General features: G+C 42.8%; 1 protein-coding gene across 5 annotated transcripts in view; it reads left to right on the top strand.

Moving 5' to 3' along the window:
• The window catches only part of RAP1GAP2 (RAP1 GTPase activating protein 2), a 684,483-nt gene that overhangs the window by 612,440 nt on the left and 53,370 nt on the right, over positions 1 to 18,673 (top strand). For all 5 annotated transcript variants that reach the window (XM_063449836.1, XM_063449818.1, XM_063449826.1 and 2 more), the window contains 2 exons: positions 1,523 to 1,576; positions 3,161 to 3,244. In XM_063449836.1, the coding sequence (XP_063305906.1) occupies positions 1,523 to 1,576; positions 3,161 to 3,244 (138 nt within the window). The remainder of the gene's footprint in view (positions 1 to 1,522; positions 1,577 to 3,160; positions 3,245 to 18,673) is intronic.

Raw genomic sequence — 18,673 nt, 5'->3', positions numbered from 1 at the left:
AATTATATGTGTATATATAATCCGCAAAGAGTGCACTCGTAGGACTTTTAAATTCAAATAAGTGTTTTATTTAGGCAAATAAATGCATATAAAGTCGACGTTTCAGTCCAGACAGACTTTTATCAAGAGTGCGGGGAACAAGGATATATATGCATAGAATTTATTTATTTATTTTTTATATATTTTTTTTAATCATTTTGTTGAATGATGAGATACATATTAATTATTTTTTATTTCCATAGCACATATATTGTATTAATTCCTACATATTTCAGTGTCCCTTTCTATAACTATTCTGTACTGCCATGTTTTGTACTGTTCCATTTTGTTTATTGGAAGTTTTAGTGATCTCGGTTATTGCGGAGCTTTGCAGAAGAATTAAATAATAACAAAATATCACAGGGAGCCTGTTTGCTGCTAGAGGATACTGATACTGGAAATGCTCATGAAATACATTTCCCTTGAGGAAACTGAGGAAATGTAATTCACAGATATCTTATGCGTTAAAGGATAGTCATTGCTGGCATAGAATTGTTGGGTATTCTGGGAGAGATGCTTCCATATCCATGTTTTAATTAACAAAATTAAATGAATCTTGGGTATCTTTATTGCACTACACATTGCCCCTAATGCAAAGCTAACTTAACTAAAACTGTTTAAATACCCAAAACATCCAAAAATCGGCTAACTGTTTTATAGATTACCTATGTTGGGGTTGGCAATGCTACGTTCTATTTAATTCTTTGGTTTTGATGAATCAATACCAAGCACAGACATTTAAAACTATTTCAGTATGTTATTCACTAAACTGAGAATCGTCAGGACTTAAAATTGAGTTTCAAATTGGATGTTGAAGAAGCCGAATTAGTAAAATAATTCCTCTAACTCAGCTCGGCTTCCAGTTTAGCTATTTCGGCTTTAAATTTTAAATTGACTTTGAGTTCACTTTGAATGCCTACAATTCTCAATATAGTGAATAACCCTTTTTACCGATCACTTTCAGGGTTATACCTCTAACAAGCTGACATAACTATTATTTATTATACAAATCAGTTTGCAGCTTTTTGTTTTTTCCTTCCTCAGAGAAATGTGTTAATATATCTCATGTACAATACCAACCTGTGAGTGTCATTAAAGGGATACTTTGAGCTTAGCTTGTCCCATCATTTTTAATGCCTTATATAGATAACACACAATATATATGCAAAATAATATATATCAATTAAGAAAAGATTACCACATTTAACTACATTTGCTGTAAATTCTCAAATTTTGCATCTTCTGCATTGAGCAATAATTTATAAATTACAGAAAATATAGGGGTAGATTTATCAATGTTCTGTAAAACAGATGCTATTCTGGGTGCAAAATGCTAAATGCTGAGAGACATTGGTTTCTATGGTGATTGCACTTAGTAGCAGTTTGCCCCGAAATAGCACATTGTTTTGCCTTGATAAATCTACTCGAGAATGTATGATGCAATATTTACTCTTATTGATGACAATTTTGTCTTCCTCTCTAGGCATTATGTGATGATGCCACTGGACTTAAATTTAATCCTGTTCTGTACCCAAAGGTAAAGTACATTTTCTACATTTTACAAATTTATGTATACTTTCTTATATTTATCACATCGGGGTTGACAGTATAGCTTAACTAGATGTATTCCTTAACATGTAGCTTTTTAGTTATTTGGACCTAGAATTTCCAGGAAGATCAGCCGGCCATGTGCACTCTACTTGTCTATTAAGATGATTGCTGAGCATCAGGGCCGCCATCTGAAATTTTGGGGCCCCTAACTCAGCTCAGGGTCTGGGACCCCGGGGCCCAACTCCAAGACCACCTCTAAATCCAGCCCACAGGAATACACACACAGACACAAACACACGCACTAATACAAAAGGACACTGATACACACACACAAAGATACACACATGCTAACAAACACACATAATGAAACAGACATGCATACATACTGACACACACAATCTGAGACATACACACATATACAGACATATACTAACATACATACAGACACACACACATAAGGACATACAGACACATACATACATACGATAAAAGTGTATTTTACCATATTTTATTAATTACCATTTCGTTTACGTGTAGATTATGTAAGGTTTTGACCAAAGCACAACATTGATAATTTTTTTAAATAGTCAAACAATCAGGTGTTCCTTCTTAATAGTACATTTTATTACTAACATACATACATACAGACACTGACATACATACAGACACATACGGTATACAGTACAACCTGGTAACCTAATACAGATATAATATATACAGTACAACCTGGTAATCTAATACAGATATAATATATACACTACAGCCTGGTCACATAATACAGATATAATATATACAGTAATATAATATATAATATATACACTACAGTCTGGTCACCTAATCCAGATATAATATATACAGTACAATCTGGTCACCAAATACAGATATAATATATAATATATGGTACATACATACACACACATACACACATTTATATGACATACATACTGACACATACATACATACATACAGACTGACATACATTCATACAGACATACATTTATACAGACATGCATACTGACATACATGAATACTGACATACAGACTGACAGACACACACATCTCATTTTTTAGCCTCCCTCCTGTTTCTTACCTTTTCCTTGCAGGAGGATGGTTGGGGCTGATGGGAGTCGGCATGGCTTTCCCTCTTCAAGGCCTCCACGCTGTCTCTCCTCCCACACTGAGTGAGCTGGGAGGAAGTGACCAGCCGTCACTTCCTCCAAGCAGCAGTTGTGTTGCAATTTTTTTTTAAAGGGGTGCTATTGCACGGCCGCAGCGTTGAACGAGCCCCTGAATATATAGGGTCCATCGGGTGACCCTAAGTGCATGAGCCACCCGATGGGCCCCGTCAGCATGCAAGCCCCTGTGCAGCTGCACTGGCGGCATTTCCGCCGCTACATGTGGGGCACGGGTGGCTGGGCCCTCTGACAACCGTCATGGTTGTCACCCCCTGATGGCGGACCTGCTGAGCATTATGGGACTTGTAATTTCCCCTATTATTGGATAGGTAACTAATGAATTCTCCAGATCTAAATCTGTACTTTAAAAAAACTTTTTTTCCAATCTGTTTTAGGCCTTTCAAATGATTGTTGCTTACGATGAACATGAAATTAATAATACCTTCAAGTTTGGTGTTATATATCAAACCTTTAAGCAGGTAAGTAACTTGTATAATACTTATGGTTTGCTCCATAACATGCATGAAAATTTTTACTTTGAAAATATGTAATGATGTATAATAAAGGAATTAAGACATAGTTCATCCAAATATCACCGTTTTCTGGTACCCTAAGCCTGACAACATCTGTATACAAAAACATCTTTGTTTCAAAATAGACTTTTTTATTTTTTTTAGTAATTTCATGTTACTCTAGACCAGGGGTTGGCAACCTTTGGTACTCCAGATGTTGTGGACCACAGCTACCTTGATGCTTTGTCAGCATGATGGCTGTAACAGCATTATGGGAGATGTGATCCACAACATCTGAAGGGCCAAAGGTTGCCTAACCCTGCCCTAGACAGCAACAATGTCCGCAGTACCCATGCAGCCTCCTGATATTTGTTTCTATAGACAATTTTGTGCCCCTAAGCCAGTGTGTGGCCCCAGTTTTCATCCCACCATCTAGTTTTTGGGCCTGTTTTCCCTCAACGTGTGTAGGTTTCTTTCCTATGTCCTTAGACAGATCTAATTTTACCCCCCCCCCCCCGCAAGCCCAGAGGTACAGAATTAGCATGTTCCATTCAGTAGCTTCCCAAACAGAACGTTCATGCTCCTATATATCTGTGGTTCTACCATTTTGCCCTCAAATAGTTTATGTCTCTAGTTTCTACTCAGTTATTTCATAACCCACTCCTAATCAAAACATCCAAGCTCCTGAAGTGTTCCAGCTTTATCCCTCAGTGCACATCACTTAAACATATCTAGACAACTGTCGCTGAAAAATAGGCACTTGGAATACTAGCCCTCTCAATGCAATACCGAAAAATAAAGCAGAAAGTGTAAAGAGAGAAAAATCTAAAACTGTATAAACTTTTTTTTTCTGGGTGGAACAATCCCACCTAGGCTTTAATAAATTTAATGTAATCAAAGTAAGAAAGGGTAAAACAAATTATTCATTGAAAATAAAGTTATGTTTTTCAAATTGTTAAATGTATATAAAGTACGAAAACCAACTGTCTGAATATATAGGAGAATGTTGATAAAAAATAAATAAATAAATAAACACATTTCACAAAGTACACAGACATTTTCAAAGTGTTCCAAAGGAAGCTTATATTTTTGGTCAATTTATAATTATTTTTTTAAATCAATGTACAATACACCTATGTATATGCATATATGTAGATATACTTTGAATATATGTTTCTGAAATATATGAGCTAATGTGTGTAAGACGTATACTTTTCATTCATTTTTTTCCTTTTTAGGCTTTTATTGAGGCCACATTGAATGTTTATAACTTTTACAATTCTCATATTAATTTTTCTTTTCTAATAAAATATAAACAGAGCAAATCTGCTAAGAAGGGACTTTCCTTAAATGCATGTAATGGCATTGAGGCAGGATGGTGCTATATTGTTCATTGTTTTAAACAATTCCACATAAATTTGCCTATATTCTAAATTTGATCATTCTGTGTGACTACTCGTAAATACCACTTGATGTATGAATCTGATAAACAGTGAATGAAGTATTTAATTTTCCTGCAATCTATTTTCCCTGGTAGTTTGTAGAGTGACACGATTGGTGCTAAGAAGGAAATTGTTGCTGTCAACTGGATGGCATGTGTCAACATAGTGAATTAGCTTCCTTATATTTGCAGGCCAGGGAACATCTGCTTCCATGCCTTAGACAAACAGATATGTTTTACTGTTAAATCAATTAAAAAAATATGCAAGTGACATTTCTGTGATATAAAAGGATATACCTGGGAGCTCAATCAACTTGTGAACCCTGTAAATATTTTCTCTGGTTACTCCTAAAGGGCTTGGCCATTTCAGTCTGCAACATTTTTTATAAGTGTAAAGTCTGAGTTTTTATTGTTTTACAAAGAAGATGGTTTCCGGCAATCAGCATACTTTACACAGCATAGAAGACCCTATGAAGACGCACAGCATCTTAGCATATACTTAACATAAACGGACAGCTTTCCATAGAATCTTCCCCTTCATTCCAGTAGACATGCATATACACATTGAAAAAAGAGGAGATCCTGAAGCCCATGGAACAACGCAGTGGGGGAGTGGGCCTTGACAGAGCCAGGGAGTGGGCAGGTGCTAGTGTTTGGGGGCTGGGTTAGGGTAATGGAGTTTGGGGGTGGAGAAAGGGAGTATAAAGAGCAGCCATGTTAGAGTAGGGGCCATTTTAACCAGAGCCTCTCTTACCTGTAAATTGTCCCACCCACCCTTCCCAGTTTTTAGCAGTTCCGTTTAGTCACAGCGGCGGAACAGGGCGTAGTGAAAATTTGAATTTTGCGTGGAGTTTGAACTGGACAGGCCAAGGTGTAGGCCGGATGGAATTAAGGGCTGGTTGGTTCTAGCTCTTTGGTGGCGACGAACCTGGGGGTGTAGGGGTGTCTGAGTTACACCCCTACAGTTAACAGTATGATGTGGGGCCTCTTCGGTAGGCCGTGTTTCAAGTGAATTGTTATTTGGTTATTTATTGTACAATTGGTAGGGTCATTGTCAGGGGTACTGTGTGGGGGGCATAGTAACTTAATGTATAGTTGGACAATGACCCTAAATTATGTTAATTTATTTTAATTTATTATAATTTAATTAATAAAGCTGTGGACTTTGTACTTGTCAGGATCGGGTCAGGGATCCAACACGCAGAGTACAAAGAGTAGCTGATACGTATACCGGTCCTTAGAATGGCCGGACTAACGTATAACTACAATAGAATGGTCAGAGACAAGCCGAGGTCGAGGATAACAGAGGACAGGTAAGCGAGAGACAAGCCGGGTCAAGGATAACAGAAAGGCAGGAGAGTAAACAACAAAGCCGGGTCAGAACCAAAAGACAAGTGAATAATAAAGCACTGTGTGACTAGGCGGACTAGAACCACGACAGGGCAATGAGTGAATGAGAGAACCACCGTTAAGTATCCTGGCTAGGGAGAGGGGACACGCCTCCGGCGAGTCCTGATTCGTCTCCCGAGATTTGAGTGGCAGGATGTTTCGGGTTAGCGTCATGACGTCTACCTCCGGTCCTTCTGTTATAAAAGGAAGTGACTCCCTCGCGGCCGGCGTTAGCAAGACCGAGTGAACCGCGGGAGACCGAGGAGACATGGCGTCCGGACGGATAACCCTCTAAGTCTCTACCTCTCTCAAAGGTAGAGACTCCAGGTACCCTGACAGTACCCCCCCCCTCAGATACGCCCACCGGGCGGAAGGAGCCGGGGCGAGATGGAAAGCGGGAGTGAAATGCCCTGCGAAGACGAGGAGCATGAACATCCTCTTGTGGTACCCAACTCCTCTCCTCAGGACCATATCCCTTCCAGTCAACTAAATATTGTACTCGTCCCCGGGAGACACGAGAATCAATAATGGAGTTAACCTCATATTCCTCCTGACCCTCCACCTGAACAGGGCGCGGAGGGGCGATTGTGGAGGAGAATCTGTTACAGATTAGAGGTTTCAACAATGACACGTGAAAGGAGTTCGGGATGCGTAAAGTAGCTGGAAGAGCTAGACGATATGCCACTGGGTTAATTCGAGTCAAGATCCTGTAGGGACCAATATAACGAGGAGCGAATTTCATGGAAGGAACTTTAAGACGAATATTCCTAGTGCTCAACCACACTCTATCGCCTGGAACAAAATTCGGAGCCGCCCTTCTACGTTTGTCAGCATGTTTCTTTACCAGTACAGAATTGTGTAGAAGAATCTGTCGAGTCTGATCCCACAACTTCCTCAAATTGGCCACATGGACATCAACCGACGGCACTCCTTGGGAAGGAGAAACCGGGGGAAGAATGGATGGATGAAAGCCATAGTTCATGAAGAAGGGACTTGAATGCGTGGAGTCACAAACAAGATTGTTGTGCGCAAACTCTGCCCAAGGAATCAAACCGACCCAATCGTCCTGGTGTTCGGAAACAAAACAACGTAAGTATTGCTCAATCTTCTGGTTAGTTCGTTCAGCAGCTCCGTTAGACTGAGGATGATAGGCGGACGAAAAATTCAATTTGATGCCTAATTGAGAACAGAACGACCTCCAAAAACGTGAAACAAATTGGGAGCCTCTATCAGAAGTGATCTCAGAAGGAATCCCATGCAAACGAAAAATCTCTTTAGCAAAGACCTCCGCCAATTCAGGAGAAGTCGGGAGTTTAGGCAAAGGTACGAAATGTGCCATCTTGGTAAACCTATCGACTACGGTGAGGATAACAGTGTGTTTTTTAGAAACCGGCAGATCCACAATAAAGTCCATTGCCACACAGGACCAAGGTTTGTCAGGAATTTCCAGCGGTTGTAGAAGGCCACAAGGAAGCGTATGCGGTAGTTTGGTTTTAGTACAGACCACACAAACCCCGATAAAATCCTTAATATCCTTCCGTAACGACGGCCACCAGAAATCCTTGGAGATCAAAGAATACGTCTTGCGGACACCCGGATGACCAGCCACCTTACTCTCGTGAAGACACTGTAAGAGCTCCAATTGAAGTTCAGGAGGAACGAAAAGTCTGGAAACCGGAGTCAGTCTAGGTGCCAGATGCTGCAAGTTCCTTATCTGATCAAGTAGCGGGGAATGAACTTTGAGAGTAGTGTTAGCGATAATGTTACACTTGGGTACTATAGAGGACAAAACCGGCTCAGATACGGCAGCAGGTTCATATTGGCGAGATAAGGCGTCGGCTTTAGAATTCTTAGAACCTGGCCTATATGTGAGTACGTAGTTGAAGTGAGTGAGAAATATGGACCAACGAACCTGTCTAGATGATAGTCGTTTAGCCTCCCCAATATAGGATAAGTTTTTATGATCCGTCAAAATAGTAACAGGATGCAAAGTACCCTCCAATAAATGTCTCCACTCCTTCAAGGCCATTATAACCGCTAGTAGTTCCCTGTCACCAATGTCATATCTGCTTTCAGTACCGGACAATTTTTTGGAAAAGTATCCACAAGGATGTAATGGTTTATCTACACCCAACCTTTGGGACAGAACAGCACCTATACCTGTCTCAGAAGCGTCTACTTCGAGTAGGAAAGGTAGAGTAGTATCAGGGTGAACTAAAATTGGTGCGGAAGCAAACAGCTCTTTGAGTGTCTCAAAAGCCCGAAGAGCTTCAGTAGACCAATTCTTAGTCTCAGCCCCTTGTTTGGTCATGTTAGTGATGGGAGCAATGATAGAGGAGTATCCCTTAATGAAACGTCTGTAGTAATTAGAGAAACCAATGAATCTCTGGATAGCCTTGAGACCCTGAGGTAAAGGCCAGTCTAATATGGATTGGAGCTTCTCCGGATCCATTTCAAACCCCTCCCCAGAAATCACATAACCAAGAAACGTAGTTTGGGATTGGTCAAAGCTGCATTTCTCTAGTTTGCAGTACAAGCCATGCTGAAGAAGTTTGTGTAAAACCCTCCTGACTTGCCTGTGGTGAGTCTCAATATCCCTGGAATGTATAAGAATATCATCAAGGTATACAATTACACAGTCATCTTGAAACTCCCTAAGAACCTCATTAATAAGGTCCTGAAATACTGCCGGAGCATTGCAGAGACCAAAAGGCATTACAGTATACTCATAGTGCCCATATCGAGTATTGAATGCAGTTTTCCACTCGTCACCGTCGTGGATTCTCACCAAATTATAAGCACCTCTAAGGTCTAACTTAGTGAAAATTTTAGAACTTTTTAATCGGTCAAAAAGCTCGGTGATCAAGGGAATCGGATAAACATTTCTGATGGTTATCTTGTTAAGACCTCGGTAGTCAATGCAAGGTCTTAAAGAACCATCCTTCTTTTTAACAAAAAAGAATCCAGCCCCAGCAGGAGAGGAGGATCTTCTAATGAACCCCTTGTCTAGGTTTTCACGAATATACTCTTCTAGAACTAAGTTTTCATTCGTGGACAAAGGATATACATGACCCCTGGGGGGCATGGTACCAGAAAGTAAATTAATTTTGCAATCAAAAGGCCTATGTGGTGGTAAGGTATCAGCCTTTCTTTTGTCAAATACTGCCTTTAAATCTTGATACAAGGACGGTATCTGTACTTTGGTAGAGTCAGTAGCGTTATTAAGTGGGTTGACACTACAAAGAGGTGACACTTTCTTTAAACAACTCTCTTGACAATTCTGGCCCCAAGAAACTATTTCCCCTGATCTCCAATCTATAACGGGGTTATGTTTCTTAAGCCAGGAGTATCCCAGGACTATGGGAACAGAAGGGGATGAAATGAGTAGTAGGGATATTTCCTCCTTGTGTAGAATACCAATAGTTAAGTAAAGAGGTGTGGTCTCCCGGGAAATCACAGGCTCAACTAAAGGTCTACCATCAATGGCTTCAACAGCCAAGGGTGTCTTCCTTAACTGGGATGGGATAGTGTGTTTGGTGAGAAACTTTTGGTCGATAAAACTCTCAGCAGCGCCGGAGTCTATCAATGCCATAGTTTCTAAAGTTCCCTTCTCCCAAGTTAAAGAGACCGGTAATAGGAGTCTATGTTCTTTGTAGTTATGAGTAGAGGACAAAATCGAAACACCCAAGGTCTGTCCTCTAGAGAAACTTAGGTGCGAGCGTTTCCCGGACGGCTGGGACAGCTCAAACGTACATGACCTCTGAACCCACAATACATACACAGTCCCTCTCTTCTCCTGTACTGTCTCTCCTCCTCTGAGAGACGAGTAAGGCCTAACTGCATAGGTTCTGAAACCTGTGGATCTTTGGTTTCAGCAACTTGAAATGATGGTACTAGTCTAGAGAAAGATTTAGCGGTTCTATCTCGAGTATTCTGTCTCTCCCTTAGGCGTTCGTCAATACGAGAGATAAAGGAAATTAAGTCCTCCAGATTCTCGGGAAGTTCTCTTGTAGCTACCTCATCAAGTATTACATCAGATAATCCATTTAAGAATACGTCTATATAGGCCTGTTCATTCCATTTTACCTCTGCCGCCAAAGACCTGAACTCTAGTGCATAATCCACAAGTGTTTGGTTGTCTTGTCTAAGGCGCAACAGTAATCTGGCTGCATTGGCCTTCCTGCCAGGAGGGTCAAAAGTTCTTTTAAAAGCAGCTACAAAGGAATTATAGTTATAGACTAATGGATTATCATTCTCCCACAACGGATTCGCCCATCTCAGAGCTTTCTCAATGAGTAAGGTAATAATAAATCCCACCTTTGCCCTATCAGTAGGGTATGAACGGGGCTGTAGCTCGAAATGAATACTGATCTGGTTCAAAAAGCCACGACACCTCTCAGGGGAACCAGCATAACGTACAGGTGGGGTAACTCGGGAAGAAGCACCTACAGTAGCTACCTCTAACCCTGAACCCACAGAAGAAGCAGAAGTGTTACGCCTCTCCTCAGGTGGATTAGTAGGGCGAGACAGCAGCGCCTGTAGTGCCAGAGCCATCTGATCCATCCTATGATCCATGGCGTCAAACCTAGGATCAGGAGAACCAAGCTGACAATTTGTACCTGCAGGATCCATGGCCCTGTCGTAATGTCAGGATCGGGTCAGGGATCCAACACGCAGAGTACAAAGAGTAGCTGATACGTATACCGGTCCTTAGAATGGCCGGACTAACGTATAACTACAATAGAATGGTCAGAGACAAGCCGAGGTCGAGGATAACAGAGGACAGGTAAGCGAGAGACAAGCCGGGTCAAGGATAACAGAAAGGCAGGAGAGTAAACAACAAAGCCGGGTCAGAACCAAAAGACAAGTGAATAATAAAGCACTGTGTGACTAGGCGGACTAGAACCACGACAGGGCAATGAGTGAATGAGAGAACCACCGTTAAGTATCCTGGCTAGGGAGAGGGGACACGCCTCCGGCGAGTCCTGATTCGTCTCCCGAGATTTGAGTGGCAGGATGTTTCGGGTTAGCGTCATGACGTCTACCTCCGGTCCTTCTGTTATAAAAGGAAGTGACTCCCTCGCGGCCGGCGTTAGCAAGACCGAGTGAACCGCGGGAGACCGAGGAGACATGGCGTCCGGACGGATAACCCTCTAAGTCTCTACCTCTCTCAAAGGTAGAGACTCCAGGTACCCTGACAGTACTCCAACAGAATTAACTGTGCCCGTGTGTTATTTAAGTATAAGGTTATAGCACATGCCGAATAACGTCTGTGCAAATGTCAAGCCAATCCTATAAGGAAAACCATTGCAAATAATAGTGTAATACTACAGAGTAAAAAAAAAGGGCCTTGAATTTAAACGACAGTGTATACTCAAATCCATTCATGGGTCTTGCAGTTTCCAAAACATTGAAAAAATATAATCGTGCAGGGCACTTTTACGTTTCAAAGCCAAGCCAAGACCCATTCCGGATGCCAATAGGATCAGCTCTGGGTAAAATTGTCTGTGCTTATTAAGGAAGACAGACAACGATGAGACAGTGTGTGTGTGTGTGTCAAAGTAATATTGGGATGCCATGTTCCAGAATCAGTAAGGAGGAACTGTCAATCTTTTGGGATTTTTCCCCACCCAGTAGCTAAGTTATGGGTTGTTCAATTGTTACCCCAAAATATTGCTGTTAATTTTGTTATTTTTATATATTATGTGTAAGGCTGCAAGGATACAGCCCTGCAAACAGTATACATTTTCTGGTATCTCATGATGCCCTGGGTGTAGCATTCAAGCAGGTTTGTACATGGTGCATCATTGGCAGAAACATGTGCCCTTGTGCATACATAATATAATAGCAAGATGATGTCCATGGTAATACAGGAAGATATTGTAAGTACAATGGGGGTAAGAGAACTGCAAATGTGTCAATGTATTAATTAATCTTTCTTAATTCGTGGCATGTTAATCCCATATATCATTACGATCACAGAGGTAAAATAAATTGTTAAACTGGCCTATTCTAATTGAAACCATGTTCAGTATAAAGATTGAATTTCATTTAATTCTTTCTGATATCAAATACTGTTTGACCTACTTAGTTGTAATTTTAGGAACAGAATATTAATTATGAGAAGATAAAGTAGAATACATTTTTGGAGCTCTTTCGGACAAATTGTGCTAGATCTTTATTAACGTTTAATATTTGGAAAATGTTGTGTTTGAGTCTCACTAGGCTTCAACGTCAAGAATATATTCTTTCTAAAAATATTACTTGATAAAACCATACATATGTACTGGAAATGTAATTGGAAAAAGAATTCAGATTGTGAAAGGAGAGAAATTAAACCACTAATTTGTCACACAAAATTCTGACTGGCATCTTAATTATCTGGCCATATTTTGTGACTCTCCATTGGACCAGAACTGTTTAGCTGCAAATTGAGATAATGTGTAAATAATGTGAAATGCAGGACAAGAAATAGCAAAAAGGATTCGAACACCAATTTCAAAATAACTGCGCGATTTCATTTGGTTCCTTTTCAATGCTATCCATTTTCTTTTTGTTATCATAGCATTCTATAATTGTTTGCTCTCGTTGCTTTCAATTATTTGCAGATTATTTCTTATGGGGGTGTTCACATATAAAAAGGACCAAGTCCTCTTTAAAAAAAATATGGTAGACAGCATGGGAGAGTATGTTTACTAATGTAAGCCCATAGGAGTATACATTTTCCAAGTTAAATCATTAGTTATTTAGATATATGTGTAATATCTGCGGCAAAAGTGCAGTTTGATTTTTGGGTGGAGTTATGTTTGGGAATTCGAATTACATATTAGTCATAGATATTGGGGCTTCATTTAATAATTTGTAAGTAGAGATGTTGCGAACATAAAATTTTCTGTTCGTGAATGGCGAACGCGAATTTCCGCAAATGTTCTCGAACGAGCGAACAGGGCGAACCGCCATAGACTTCAATAGGCAGACAAATTTTAAAACCCACAGGGACTCCTTCTGGCCACAATAGTGATGGAAAAGTTTTTTCAAGGGGACTAACACCTGGACTGTGGCATGCCGGAGGGGGATCCATGGCAAAACTCCCATGGAAAATTACATAGTTGATGCAGAGTCTGGTTTTAATCCATAAAGGGCATAAATCACCTAACATTCCTAAATTGTTTGGAATAACGTGCTTTAAAACATCAGGTCGATCAACCAGTATCGATCAAGTAGTGTAAGGGTTACGCCCGCTTCACAGTGACAGACCAAACTCCCCGTTTAACGCACCTCAAACAACCGCAAACAGTCCATTTGCACAACCGCAAACTCGCCATTTGCACAAGGTCTCTTCCTCCACCCAGCCACGTACAACACCAAGGGTCCCCGAAAGGTGACAACAAGCCCCCTGGGACGCCTCCTCTGACTCCTCTTCTTCAGACTCCTCTCTCTGCGTTGCCTCTCTCTGCGTTATTATAAGGTGTGTTAAGTAGTACTATTCCTATCAGTTTAATCCCTGTTACGTCCCCTATCAGGGGACGTGTATATGGCATCGATTTTAGGAACCAGGAGATGGAAAAAGATGCTTGGTCGGTCCTCCTACTTCAAATTTGGGGCACTGCGCGTGCAATCTAATGTGCCACCAGATAGGAGTGGTGTGTTAAGTAGTACTATTCTTATCAGTTTAATCCCTGTTACGTCCCCTATCAGGGGACATGTATATGGCATCGATTTTAAGAACTGGGAGATGAAAAAAGATGCTTGGTTGGTCCTCCTACTTCAAATTTGGGGCACTGCGCGTGTAATCTAATGTGCCACCAGATAGGAGTGGTGTGTTAAGTAGTACTATTCTTATCAGTTTAATCCCTGTTACGTCCCCTATCAGGGGACGTGTATATGGCATCGATTTTAGGAACCGGGAGATGGAAAAAGATGCTTTGTCGCTCCTCCTACTTCAAATTTGGGGCACTGCGCGTGCAATCTAATGTGCCACCAGATAGGAGTGGTGTGTTAAGTAGTACTATTCTTATCAGTTTAATCCCTGTTACGTCCCCCTCAACAGGCCTTTTTTAGTCGAATGTGTCGCCCACTGTCAGTCCCTTCGGGATCCATCCCTCATTCATCTTAATAAAGGTGAGGTAATCGACTTCTCTTCTCAGTGACAATACCTCCTGCTGCACTGAAGGTCCTTTCTGACAGGACACTTGAAGCGGGGCAGGCCAGAAGTTCTATCGCAAATTGGGATAGCTCAGGCCACAGGTCAAGCCTGCACACCCAGTAGTCAAGGGGTTCATCGCTCCTCAGAGTGTCGATATCTGCAGTTAAGGCGAGGTAGTCTGCTACCTGTCGGTCGAGTCGTTCTCTGAGGGTGGACCCCGAAGGGCTGTGGCGATGTGTAGGACTTAAAAAGCTCCGCATGTCCTCCATCAACAACACGTCTGTAAAGCGTCCTGTCCTTGCCGGCGTGGTCGTGGGAGGAGGATGATTACTTTCAACTCTTCCCCTGTTATATTCCCGTTGTGCTGTGACATCACCCTTATACGCTGTGTAAAGCATACTTTTTAATTTATTTTGGAACTGCTGCATCCTTTCCGACTTGGAGTAATACGGTAACATTTCAGGCACTTTCTGCTTATACCGGGGGTCTAGTAGCTTGGACACCCAGTACAGGTCATTCTCCTTCAGCCTTTTTATACTAGGGTCCCTCAACAGGCACGACAGCATGAAAGACCCCATTTGCACAAGGTTGGATGCCGAGCTACTCATGTCCCGTTCCTCGTCCTCAGTGATCTCACTGAAGGTATGTTCTTCCCCCGAGCCACGTACAATACCACGGGTACCAGATAGGTGACAACGAGCACCCTGGGATGCCTGTTGTGGTTGGTCTTCCTCCTCCTCCTCAAAGCCACATTCCTCTTCTGACTCCTCTTCCTCACAATCCTATTCCAGCATTGCCGCAGGTCCAGCAAGTGATGCTGATAAGGCTGTTTCTGGTGGTGATGGGGACCACAACTCTTCCTCTTCACGCTCATCTACGGCCTGATCCAGCACTCTTCGCAGGGCACGCTCCAGGAAGAAAACAAATGGTATGATGTCGCTGATGGTGCCTTCGGTGCGACTGACTAGATTTGTCACCTCCTCAAAAGGACGCATGAGCCTACAGGCATTGCGCATGAGCATCCAGTAACTTGGCAAAAAAATTCCCAACTCCGCAGAGGCTGTCCTAGCACCCCGGTCCAACAAATAGTCGTTAACGGCTTTTTCTTGTTGGAGCAGGCGGTCGAACATCAGGAGTATTGAATTCCAACATGTCGGGCTGTCGCAAATCATGCGCCTCACTAGCCTGTTGTTTCGCCGCTGGATATCTGAAAAGTGCGCCATGGCCGTGTAGGAACGCCTGAAATGGCCACACACCTTCCTGGCCTACTTCAGGACGTCCTGTAAGCCTGGGTACTTATGCACAAAGCGTTGTACGATCAGATTACACACATGTGCCATGCACGGCACATGTGTCAACTTGCCCAAATTCAATGCCGCCAACAAATTTCTTCCGTTGTCACAAACCACTTTGCCGATCTCCAGTTGGTGCGGAGTCAGCCACTGATCCACCTGTGCGTTCAGGGTGGACAGGAGTGCTGGTCCGGTGTGACTCTCTGCTTTCAGGCAAGTCAACCCCAAGACGGCGTGACACTGCCGTAACCGGGATGTGGAATAGTACCTGGGAGCTTGGGGGGTGCCGTTGATGTGGAGCAAGATGCAGCAGCAGAGGAGGTTATGGAAGAGGAGGTTATGGAAGAGGATGGAGTAGGAGGAGTAGAGGAGGTGGCAGCAGGCCTGCCTGCAAGTCGTGGCAGTGTCACCAACTCCTCTGCAGAGCCACGCATTCCATGCTTGGCAGCCGTAAGCAGGTTTACCCAATGCGCAGTGTAGGTGATATACCTGCCCTGACCATGCTTTGCAGACCAGGTATCAGTGGTCAGATGGACCCTTGCCCCAACACTGTGTGCCAGACATGCCATTACTTCCTTTTGCACAATCGAGTACAGGTTGGGGATTGCCTTTTGTGCAAAGAAATTTCGTCCGGGTACCTTCCACTGCGGTGTCCCAATAGCTACAAATTTTTTAAATGCCTCAGACTCCACCAGCTTGTATGGTAAAAGCTGGCGGGCTAAGAGTTCAGTCAAGCCAGCTGTCAGACGCCGGGCAAGGGGGTGAGTTTGTGACATTGGCTTCTTACGCTCAAACATGTCCTTGACAGACACCTGACTGTGGGCAGATGAGCAGGAACTGCTCAAGGCGAGAGACGGAGTGGCGGATGGTTGAGAGGGGGCAAGGAGGACAGCAGTGGTTGACGTGGCTGAAGATGCTGGACCAGGAGGAGGATGGCGGCTTTGAGTTTGTGTGCTGCTTGTACTCATGTGTTGATCCCATAGGTGTTTGTGATGTGCGATCATGTGCCTTCGCAAAGCAGTTGTACCTAGGTGGGTGTTGGACTTCCCACGACTCAGTTTCTTTTGGCACAGGTTGCAAATGGCATCGCTGTTGTCAGAGGCAGACACACAAAAAAAAATGCCACACTGCTGAGCTTTGCAATGACTGCATTCTGGTGGTGGCAACAGCATGCGTTGATTGGCGTGCTGTCTGACTGACCCCGGGTGCCGATGCATGCTGTCTGACTGTGCCACTAGCTCCTTGCGACGACCTCCCCCTGCTTCCAACTCGTCTCCTCCTCCTCTCTGTGTCCCCATCTGAACTTTCCCCCTGTTCTTCTTCTCTTCTAGCAGGCACCCATGTGACATCCACGGACGCATCGTCATCATTAACTGCTTCACTTGTATCTGACAACTCAGCAAAGGAAGCAGCAGCAGGTACAACATCATCATCATCACACCGTACGTCCATGTGTGTAATGCTGCCTGACTGAGACATATCCCTGTTATCTACATCCTCTGGCAATAATGGTTGCGCATCACTCATTTCTTCCAACTGATGTGTAAATAACTCCTCTGACAGATCAAGTGAAGCGGCTGTGATGCTAGTGTTGGTGGTGGCGGCAGACGGGCGAGTGGTAATTTGAGAGGTGCCTGAAGCTAAGCTGAAGGAGGATGGTGCGTCAAGGTTCCGAGCGGAAGCTGTAGAAGATTGGGTGTCCTGTGTTAGCCAGTCAACTATGTCCTCAGAACTTTTCCAGTTCAGGGTACGTGGCCTCTGAACACTGGGCATTATTCTAGGGCCAAAGGGAATCACAGCACCACGACCACGACGGCCCCTGCGGGGTGGCCTGCCTCTGCCTGTTATAGTGGTACTATGCGTGCAAGCTACTGTGACAACAGATATGAGTGGCACTGTGCACTGGCAGAAGTTGGCAGAGTAGATGCTGTAGGCCTGACACACACGCTTGCAGACAACTGCTATTCAATCTATTACAGTCAAAAAATATATTTTTTTTTCAATGTACACTACTGTTACACCAGATATGAGTTGCACTGGTGTGACACTGTGCCCTGGCAGGCCCTGAAACGCACACGTGTGAAGGAAACTGACTGCTATTATTTCACAGTCAAATTTCTATTATTTTTTTAATGTACACTACTGTTACACCAGATATGAGTTGCACTGGTGTGACACTGTGCCCTGGCAGGCCCTGAAATGCACACGTGTGAAGGAAACTGACTGCTATTATATTACAGTCAAAAAAGCTTTTTGTTTTTTTTAAATGCAAGCTATTGTGACACCAGATATGAGTTGTGGCACTGGGCAAGTGGGCACAGTATACGCTGTGAGCCTGACACAGACGCTGGCAGGCAGGCAACTGCAATTAGATTACACAGGGGGAAAAAAAAGCAGACTGATGTTCTAGCCCTAAAAAGGGCTTTTTGGGGGTGCTGTCCTTACAGCAGAGATCAGATGAGTCCTTCAGGACTGTAGTGGACACTGAATACACTAGCCTAGCTATCGATTTCTCTATTAAATCAGCAGCAGCTACACTGTCCCTCCTCTCACTAAGAATGCAGCTTCCGAATGAATCTAAAATGGATGCTGTCCAGGAGGTGGGAGGGTCTGGGAGGGAGGGTCTGCTGATGATTGGCTGGAATGTGTCTGCTGATTGTGAGGTACAGGGTCAAAGTTTACTCAATGAAGACGAATAGGGGGCAGACCGAACAGCGCATATGTTCGCCCACCGTGGCGAACGCAAACAAGCTATGTTCACCAGGAACTATTCACCAGCGAACTATTCAGGACATCTCTATTTGTAAGTAATGTCAAACCCTTGTCAAAAACATTATGCTACAGGACATTTACATTTATAAAGTTGTTTAGACATAACGGTGGCTACTAATTAATATTCTATGGTTAAACTCAATACATGCTTCTGATCCCCAACATATTGCAGACTTTTGATACGTTTGTGTGTCTTGTTTCTGGAAATTTATGCTTTTCCTGTTCTTGGCCAATATGACATACATTTGTTTTTTAAACAATGATGTATACATTTGTTTCATGGTGAAACTATTCATGGTTCTGGATATCTTGCAAGCTGTTTTTTTTTTTTTTTTCATATAACCCCCAAAAAAACA

The sequence above is a fragment of the Pelobates fuscus genome, chromosome 1, assembly GCF_036172605.1.
Source record: "Pelobates fuscus isolate aPelFus1 chromosome 1, aPelFus1.pri, whole genome shotgun sequence".
Taxonomy (NCBI): domain Eukaryota; kingdom Metazoa; phylum Chordata; class Amphibia; order Anura; family Pelobatidae; genus Pelobates; species Pelobates fuscus.
Note: the sequence above shows the minus strand (reverse complement) of the source record. Positions and strands in the feature narration are given on the sequence as shown.